Source organism: Penaeus vannamei, chromosome 22 (assembly GCF_042767895.1).
Source record: "Penaeus vannamei isolate JL-2024 chromosome 22, ASM4276789v1, whole genome shotgun sequence".
Lineage (NCBI taxonomy): Eukaryota > Metazoa > Arthropoda > Malacostraca > Decapoda > Penaeidae > Penaeus > Penaeus vannamei.
Window position 1 is genome coordinate 4610245 of NC_091570.1, and position 10000 is coordinate 4620244.

At 48.8% G+C, this 10000-nt stretch overlaps 1 protein-coding gene across 1 annotated transcript; it reads left to right on the forward strand.

The window, feature by feature from the left end:
- The first annotated feature begins 5274 nt into the window (after positions 1-5274).
- On the forward strand, positions 5275-5694 carry LOC138865874 (cyclin-dependent kinase inhibitor 1C-like). Its single transcript, XM_070137223.1, has one exon. It carries the CDS (start codon positions 5275-5277, stop codon positions 5692-5694), a length of 420 nt encoding a protein of 139 aa, XP_069993324.1.
- Positions 5695-10000: the final 4306 nt, after the last annotated feature.

Below are 10000 nucleotides of genomic sequence, written 5' to 3' on the forward strand. Positions count from 1 at the left end.
GAGAGAGAGAGAGAGAGAGAGAGAGAGAGAGAGAGAGAGAGAGAGAGAGAGAGAGAGAGAGAGAGAGAAAGAGAGAAAGAGAGAAAGAAAGAAAGAAAGAAAGAAAGAAAGAGGAGACAGAAAGCGAAGGAACCAAGCGACAGAAGAGAAAAGAAAGAAAAAGAAAGATAGACAGAGATACCGAGATTATTATTCACGACAAAGAGACCGCGAGACCAAGACAAGGAGTCGAAGCTCCTCCCCTTTGTAAATTCTCTTTATGTTAAGAGATCGAGTACTGATACAGGGACACGACAAATGGCAATACGTGGACCCAAGTTCTTCTTCTTCTTCTTCTTCATGTTACCAGACAATATAAGAGTCATTAATAGCTTTTGTAATTTCAAAACGAAATTAAAAGAACACCTATTAAATAATTGTAGATATGAGTATATTTATGTAAAGAATAACCATTGTAATTCATGGAATAAAGTGTTTTGACTTTGACTTTGTAAGAATAGGAGAAAGCAAGCGAAGGGACCAAGTGACAGAGTAAGAAAGAGAGAAAAGAGAGAGACAAAAAGGAGAGATGATTCAAAGAGGAGACAAGAGACGACTCGAGACAAAGAGACGCGAGGCCGAGACACGCCATCATCTTAGAAGCCCAGCCTCTTACTCGCAGGTCCTCGAGATAAGGAAACAGAAAGGGAAGGAACCAAGTGACAGAGCAAGAAAGAAAGAAAGAAAGAGAGACAAAGAGACAAGAGACGATTCAAAAAAGGACGCCAAGAAGACAGAGACGATTCAAAGAAGGACGACAAGAAGAGAGACTCAAAAAAAGGACGACAAGAAGACACCAAGGAGACAAGAGACGACTCAAAAAAGGACGACAAGAAGAGACAGACACGACTCAAAAAAGGACACCAAGGAGACAAAAACACGATTCAAAAAAGGACGACAAGAAGACAAGAGACTCAAAAAAAGACGCCAAGAAATCAAGAGACGATTCAAAAAAAGGACACCAAGAAGACAAGAGACGATTAAAAAAAGGACACCAAGAAGACAAGAGACGATTAAAAAAAGGACACCAAGGAGACAAAAACACGACTCAAAAAAGGACGACAAGAAGAGAGACACGACTCAAAAAAGGACGCCGAGAATAGAGAGACGACTCAAAAAAACGACCCCAAAGAGACAAGAGACGACTCAAAAACGACCCCAAAGAGCCGAAGAGACGACCCGAGAACAAAGAGACGCCGAGAGAGAAGCAGCATCTTAGGCGCCCTGCCCCTCACTCGCATCGGGGTCGCTCAGCCCGGCCTTATAAATCCTCCGAGCTGCTCACGTGCCGTATTGATCAAGGGTTTACCGCCACCCCTGTTCCGCCACCTCCCTTATCTGCTAACTCTGTATTTTGGGAGAGCCAAGCCACGCGCCTCTTGTTTTCTCTGCGGTGGCGGCGCGCTTGGCTTGGCTTGGGCTTCGGTTTTGTGTTTTGTGTTTTGTGTTCGGGGTTTGTTGGTTTGGGCTTCGGTTTTGTGTTTTGTGTTTTGTGTTCGGGGTTTGTTGGCTTGGGCTTCGGTTTTGTGTTTTGTGTTCGGTTGGCTTGGCTTGGGCTTCGGTTTGCGTTTTGCGTTCGGGGTTTGTTGGCTTGGGTTTTGTGTTTTGTGATAGGGGTTGGTTGGCTTGGGCTTGGGTTTTGTTTTGTGTTAGGGGTTTGTTGGCTTGGGCTTGGGTTTTGGGTTTTGTGTTCGGGGCTTACTGGCTTGGGTTGGGCTTCGGTTTTGTATTCGGGGTTTGTTGGCTTGGGTTTGGGCTTCGGTTTTGTGTTCGTGGTTTATTGGCTTGGCTTGGGCTTGGGTTTTGTGTTCGGGGTTTATTGGCTTGGCTTGGGCTTCGGTTTTGCGTTCGGGGTTTATTGGCTTGACTTGGCTTGGACTTCGGTTTTGTGTTTTGTGTTCGGGGTTTATTGGATTGGGTTTGGGCTTCGGTTATGTGTTTTGTATTCGGGGTTTGTTGGCTTGGTTGGGTGCGTCTGGGATGCCTGTTTGGGTTTTGTTTGTTGTGTTTGTTTGGGCTTGTTATGCTGTGTTTTTTTGTCTCCTTGTTCGTTTGTTTGTTTGTCTGTCTCTCTGTCTGTATGTATGTCTGTCTCTCTCATTCTCACTTTTCTCTCTCTCTCTCTCTCTCTCTCTCTCTCTCTCTGTCTCTCTCTCTCTCTCTCTCTCTCTCTCTCTCGCCCCACTGCTTTATCTTCTAACTTTGTATTTTGTGAGAGCAAAGTCATGTTAAGCCTTGTCTTTGTCACTGTTTCTCTCTCTCTTTTCTGTGAGGGTAAGACGGTGTATTCTCTCCCTCTCTCTCTCTCTTTGTCTTATTTTCTCTTTCTCTTTCTTTTTCTCTCTTTATCTCTCCCTCTTCTTTTTCTTTTTCTTTTTCATCTTCTTTCTTCTACTTCTACGTCATCTTATTTTCTTTCTTTCCTTCCTCATCCGTAAAGTGGACGAATGAGGAAGGAAGGAAGGAAAGTATAGGTAGAATAGGAAGATTAATGAAGGGGAGAGGACAGGAATAGAGAAGGGAGAGGAAGAAGGGAAAGGGAGAGAGACGAAGGAGAGGGAGAAGGGAAGGGAAAGAAGGGAAAAGGGGAGGGGAGGAAGGAAGGGAGAAGGAAAGGGGAGGAAGGGGAAAGGGGAGGGAGGAAGGAAAGGAGAAGGAAAGGGGAGGAAGGGAAAAAGGGAGGGGAGGAAGAGGGAAAGAAAGAGGGGAGTGTACCCGGAAGGGAGAGTGAGGGAGTGAAGGATCTCGAGACACGAACAGCGTAGCAGCAATAATAATCATAATCATAATAATAATAGCGTGACGCCCTCTCATTCTAGCGTGACCTTGGCCTTGCTCAGGAGTCCTTCCCTCTTTCCCTCCCCTCTCCCTCCCCCCCTTCCCCTCTACCCCTCCCCTCCTTCCACTTCTCGTCCCTCTTTCCCTCCCCTCCCCCCTTCCACTTCTCGTCCCATTCTCTTCCTCCCCCTTTGCACTCCCTCCCTCTTCCACTTCTCTCCCTCGATCCCTCCCCCTTCCACTTCTCCCCCCTCGTTCCCTCCCTTCTCACCCCATTTTCTCCCCCTCCGCCCTCCCCCTTCCACTTCTCTCCCTCTCTGCCCCAAAATACAGACAAACATACACTTCTCGATCCATATCATTTATACAAAAATATACAGGAAATACAAGGTAACGTATAACAACAATAACAACACTTATAACAAAATTGTTCTATTACAAGAAAGAACACAATTCATAACAAAATAAATAATCATGATAATATCGACAACAATCATAATAATACCATTAAAAAACAACAATTATAAAGCAACAACGAAATCGAAATAATAGTAACATAAACCAAACAACAAAAATAATAACAATAATAAAAAGACCATAAACACGGCTCTAAAATCTGACCCCCCCCCCAAAAGACCCCATACATGTGAACCCCTTTCGACCTTGACCTCCTAAGGATCGTCATGCAACACCAGCCCTTCTCCGTCTTGTTGCAGTGCAATGTTGGATCATCTTTCTGAACGTGATATTCTGCTGCCTAGCAACATTCCTCCGCTCTCTACTATTCTTTTTTTCTTTTTTTTCTATAATCTCACTTCCTCTCTTGCGTTTTCTTTTTTCCCTCTCTCTTTTTCTCTGTTTTCGTTCTCTCTCTCTCTCTGTCTGTCTTTCTTTGTCTCTCTGCTCTCTGCTCTCTCTGTCTGTCTGTCTGTCTTTCTTTGTCTCTCTGCTCTCGGTCTCTCTCTCTCTCTCTCTCTCTCTCTCTCTCTCTCTCTCTCTCTCTCTCTCTCTCTCTCTCTCTCTCTCTCTCTCTCTCTCCCAGTTAACGTCACTACACCACAGTATATGGACGTGTATAGTGCTCTCACGTGACCTTGTGACCTATCCTTAATGGATCTGTGTTACCTTGACAATCAGGTGTTCACGGACCTGTCAGTTGTGTCCTGATCATGTGATTACCAAAGCCCAAATAATCATAAGTTCGAAAGCGATACAAAGAATTAAGTCAAATTAAAAGTGAAAGATCCTACGCACACATAGATGAGCTGTGAGGCACCGTAGGCGACCCGTGTGCGTCGCTGTTTACGTTCAAAGGACAGGCACTCAGGTCAGCCTCCGCGTGGTCGAGCAGTGACCGCGCCCCCCCTGTTTGGATGGCCACAACCCAACGCATAGAAACAGAGGGGAGATACGATATCCTCAAATAAGGAGGGCATTGGTAGGACAATTGAAAGAACGAGAAAAAAAAGCAAAGAGGCATTTATCTGCTTCATTGGAGGTCACGCCCCCCCCCCACCCCACCCCCGGATACCTGTGTGCGCACTTCAGACCGGACACAGAACTTCAAATAAGTGTCTTCTTGCTCCACAGCGAAGAATGTGCGTCTCGGGACCAACAGCAGTTCATAAGCGCGGGTTGTTGCGTTGACGAGACCTCTTGGTTAAAAAAGCAAAGAGGCTGTTATCTGCTTGATTGGAGGTCAGCCCCCCCACGCCCCCCCCCCCCCCGGACACCTGTGTGCGCACTTCAGACCGGACACAGAACTTCACACGCACGGCGATAAATATCGACATTAAAAATGGACCCTTACAATAAAACACACGGGTCAATAGAGCTAAAAATTGGGGAAAATATTGCATATGCAAGATACAAGAACGAACAAATTCTTGCCCGTATTACGACTGGTGCAAATGGGGAAGTGCTGGAAAAGAGCAAAGGTTTTCGGGAAAGGAAAATGTACGAATGTCATTGTGTTCGATGTTCCAAAGGAAATTGAAACGGATGGAATGGCAACCTACAATGACAGCGCCATTCATGCAAAACGTATGAAAGTTAAGGGAGTGATGACCCAGAGAGTCATCATGACGTATGAGGAGGAGGTAGTCCCCAAATCTATTAAAACGGCTGAGGGCATGCCACTCAGTGTGTGCCATCTACAAATCCCTGACCCCATTTTGTTCTATTTGCTCAAAGTGGGGACATGGAGCACGTGCATGTCCTCCAGACGCGCCACGGTGCCGATACTGCGCTCTTTCTAATGATAGTTCTGTGTGAAGAAAATATTTCCGAAGGGAGAAATGTTCCTGCCGACAAGAGCATAATGCTAATTCTCTACTGGCCGCATACTATCCAAAGGATAGGAAGATAAACAGTCAAGAAAGCAGGCAGCCCTTTCCCTAGAAGAAGTCCCTCCCAGCAGATGTGGGGGAATTCCCACAACTGCAGAGGTCAACAGTGATGGCCCCCGCAATGCAAGACATGGCGCCGGCCACAGTACCAACAACCAACAGGAGCAACAGCCCATCAACTCAAGCACCAGTACCAGCTCCAGCCCCAATTGCAGCTCCAACCCGAGCACCGTCTTCTGTACCAGCAACGGCACCAGATTCAGCACCAGCTCCAGCATCAGCATCGGCACCAGCTCCACCACCAGCCGCACCCCAGCCCTCACTGCAGCAGGGCAAACAGGAGACCAACGGAGAAATAAAAGATCTGCTACAAATACTACTTGATGAAGCAGATGATGCCTATGATACAACAACAGACGGCTCAGCAATCTCATTTCCACGAGAGGTTGTTCGCGTTCCTCCTCGACCACAACAAAACCAACCTGTAGTGGGCCTTGGGAATGGTCAAGTAATCAATGTCTCCAAATAATCTCCTAAATGTATATCACTCTATCTTCCTCTCTCTCTATTACCCCCTCTCTATCTATCTTCCTCTGTCTCTGTCTCCTTCTCTCTCTGTCTTCCCCCCTTCTCTCTGTCTGTCTGTCTGTATTTCTCTCACTCGCGCACTCTCTTTCCTTCGTCTATACAGACCGTCTCTGTACATGCGCGAACTTAAACAACCTGCCAATGTAAACAACTTAAGTATTTCCTTCAAGTCCCAGAACTCAATCTGCTGTTCAGCTTCTCAAAAAAGAAAAAAAAGAAAGAAAGAAAGAAAAAAACTCTTAATGTCTTTGTCTTCAGGCTTATAGAGTCTTGCCTACGAAGGAAGGTGTCACGACGAAGGACGGGAGACAGGAGGGCTGGGGAGGGAGAGAGGGGGAGGAGGAGGTGGGATGGGGTGAAAAAAAAGAGGTGCGACCGTGACACCCCCCTCACCCCCACCCCCCACCCACGATCGCCGTTTCCTCTCCGTCGAAGGAACACCAGCACGCATTAGGAACGAAAACGCATATTCGTAATGTTCCCCCCCCCCTGTTCATATACGTGTTCTTACGTACGTTCAAATGCGTGTCTGGATGCAAGAACGAACAAATTCTTGCCCGTGTTGCGAATGGTGAAATTGGGGAAGTGCTGGAGAGAGAGAGAGAGAGAGAGAGAGAGAGAGAGAGAGAGAGAGAGAGAGAGAGAGAGAGAGAGAGAGAGAGAGAGAGAGAGAGAGAGAGAGAGAAAAAAAAAAAGGTTTTCGGGATGTTGATACTCACGTACGCATATTCATGTAGTGCGTATTACCGTAAGCGCGTTCGTGTGTGAACAAACTACAGTAAAAAGTAGAAAACTACAGACAAATACATACACACACGGGGGTGGGGGGTGATGATCAGAATAAAAAATCAAAAACAAAAACAAAACAAAACAAGAAAAACAACAAACTACAGTAAAAAGCAGAAAACTACAGATAAATAAACGCACACAGGGGGGTGGGGGGTGGGGGGGTGATGATCAGAATAAAAAACAAAAACAAAAACAAGAAAAATAAATGAGGCCAAGGGATCAGAATAAAAAAACAAAACAAAAACAAAACAAAACAACAAGAAAAACAAATGAGGCCAAGGGAATTCCGCTTAAATACACCGTTAATTCTGCTTCTCCGAAGTCTTTCCCTTTCCTTTTGTCCTCCCTCTTTCCTCCCCTACACATCACCCTGCCTCTGTTGCCCCCCTCATCCCCCCCTCCTTCGCCCCGCCCCCTCCCCACCCCCATCCTTCGCCCCGCCCCCCTCCTCACCCCCATCCTTCGCCCCGCCCCCTCCTCACCCCCATCCTTTACTCCCACCCTCCCCACCCCCCATCCTTTACTCCCACCCCCCTCCCCACCCCCATCCTTTACTCCCGCCCCCTCCCCACCCCCATCCTTCGCCCCGCCCCCCTCTACACCCCCTCCTTCGCCCCGACCCCCTCTCCACCCCCATCCTTTACTCCCACCCCTCCCCACCCCCATCCTTTACTCCCGCCCCCTCCCCACCCCCATCCTTCGCCCCGCCCCCCCCTACACCCCCTCCTTCGCCCCGACCCCCTCTCCACCCCCATCCTTTACTCCCGCCTCTCATGAACAGTCGCGCCGCTTCTGACAACAGGTAAAGAAAAAAAGAAAAAAATATATGTGTGGAGGGAGGGGAGGGGGAGTGGGAGGGGGGGAGGCTACTTTGCTGACATATGGGCGTCGTTACTCGCTCGCTTGCGAGGGGGCGCGCGCGCGTGCACGTCGTCTTTAGTGGTTTCGGGTGTTGGGTAAACATGAATAAATAATAGGACGCGAATTCACTCACACACACGCACGCACACACACACACACACACACACACACGCACACACACACACGCACGCACGCACACACACACACACGCACGCACGCACACACACACACACACATACACACACACATACACACACACACACGCGCACGCACGCAAACACACACACACACAAACACTTCCCCTCCCCCTCCCCCACCCACACACACGCACGCACACACACACGCACACACACACACACACACACGCACGTAAATCCTGTGCCATCGCCTAGGCAACATCATGAGACTCCTTCCTGACAACTTCCTGCATGACAACCTTGCATGACCTCTGCTCTTGCTGCTAACACCCCCCCCCTTCTCCGGCGTTCCTCTCTCCTCTCCCCCTCCTCCTCCTCCTCCTCTTTTCCTTTTTCTTTCTTTATTTTACTTTTCCTTCTTCTTTATCTTCTTCTTCTCCTCCTCCTCCTCCTCCTCCTCCTCCTCCTCCTTCTTCTTCTCCTCCTCCTCTTCTTCTCTTTCTTCTTCCATACCACTCTCTTTCTTTCCCATTTCCTCTTCCTCTACCTCTTTCTCCTCCTCCTTACCCATATAACCTAATGCTGTTCTCCCATTGGCTGACTCCTTAGGCCTTTTTCGATTATATGTTTGTAAAATCTATTGTCTTTGCTGTTTTCTTTAGGCCTATCGAGTGCGTGTGTGTCTGTCTGTCTCGTTCTCACGGTTCCTGTCTTCTTGTGTTTCTTTTGTTCTTGTTGATTTCTGTTCTTTCTTTTGTTCTCTCTTTCTTTTCTATCTTTCTTTCTCTCTTTCTTTCTTTCGCTCTCATTCTCCTTCTACTCCTCTTCATGATTTCTGTTCTTTATTTTGTTCTCTCTCTTTCTTTCTTTCTTCCTTTCGCTCTCCTTCTCTTTCTCCTCCTCTTCCTCTTCCTCTTCACCTTCTTCTTCTCCTCCTTCTCCCTTTTCCATTTTTCCCTTTATTACTCTCCCCTCCTCCTCCTCCTTTTTCTTCATACCTCTCTTTATCCCCCCTTCTCTCTTCTAATCTTTTCTCTGTCTCTCTCTCCGTCTCCCGTGTTCCTCCTCCCCCCCACCCCCGGAAAACAACCACAACCCCAGCAACAAATAAATTATCCCCTCTCCCCCTCCCCCCGCTTCTCTTTCCCCCTCACGCCTCTCTCTCCCCCTTCTTCCTTCCCTGTCTCTCATTCCCCTCCCCCTCCCCCTCTCTCTTCCCCCTCCCCTCCTCCTCCTCCTCTTTCCACGTCTCTCATTCCTCTCCTCCTCCCCCTCTCTCTTCCCCCTCCCCCTCCCTGCTCTCTCTCCCCCTTCCCCTCTTCCCCTTCCCTCTCTCTCCCCCTCCCCTCCCCCATCTCCTTCTTCCCCCTCCCCCTCCCTGCTCTCTCTCATCCCCCTTCCCCTCCCCCTCCCCTCCCTGCTCTGTCTCCCCCTTCCCTCCCCCATCTCCTTCCCCCTCCCCCTTCCTCTCCCCCTCTCTCTTCCCTTCCCCTCCCTGCTCTCTCCCCCTTCCCCTTCCCCTCCCTGCTCTCTCTCCCCCCCTCCCCCTTCCCCCTCCCCCATCTCCTTCCCCCTTCCCCCTCCCTCCCTGCTCTCCCCCTCCCCCTTCCCCTCCCCCCCGTCTCTTTCCCCTCCCATAAAAAAAAATCTTTCGAGGCTGTCACGCTCTCATTCCATCAACTTACAGACACCGCCACCATTAGGCTCCCTTCTCCCCCACCCCCCTTTCCCCCTCTTTTCCCCTCCCTTTCCCCTCGCTCCGTTTCTCCCTTGTGCCTCACCCTCTTCGCTCCCCCAGTCTCTCTCTCTGTCTTCGTCTGTCTGTCTGTCTGTCTGTCTCTGTCTTTCTCTGTCTATGTCTTTCTCTTTGTACTATTTTCTTTCACTTATTATTATCATTTTTATTATTGTTATTATTATTATTATTATTATTATTATTATTATTATTATTATTATTATTATTATTATTATTATTATTATTATTATTATTTTTATCATTTTCCTCCCTCTTCCTCTCTTACTTTCTCACTCTTCCCTTCGCCACCTCCTTTTCCCTCCCCCCCCCCAACCTCCTTCTGATCCCCCCCCACTCCTTCCACACCCCTTCCTACCCCCTCTGACACGCCTCCTTCCCCTTCCACTCCCATTTCCTCTCACCCCCCTTCCCCCCTTACCCCCTCACGCCCGTACCCCCCCTTCCCCCCTTACGCCCGTACCCCCCCTTACCCCTACACCCCCTCCCCCCCCTCCGCTAGGCGTCGTCTCAACGAGGCCCCGGGAATGCTTAAGGAAGGGGGGGGGGGTAAGGGAGAGACGAGAGGGGGGAGAAGGGTGAGGGGAAAGGTGTGAAGGGTGTAAGGGGGGGATGGAAAGGGGAGAAAGCGTAGGGCGAGAGAAAGAGAGAGAAAGGGAAAGGGAGAATACTTAAGGCAGAGAGAGAGACAGAGCGAGAGAGGGAAG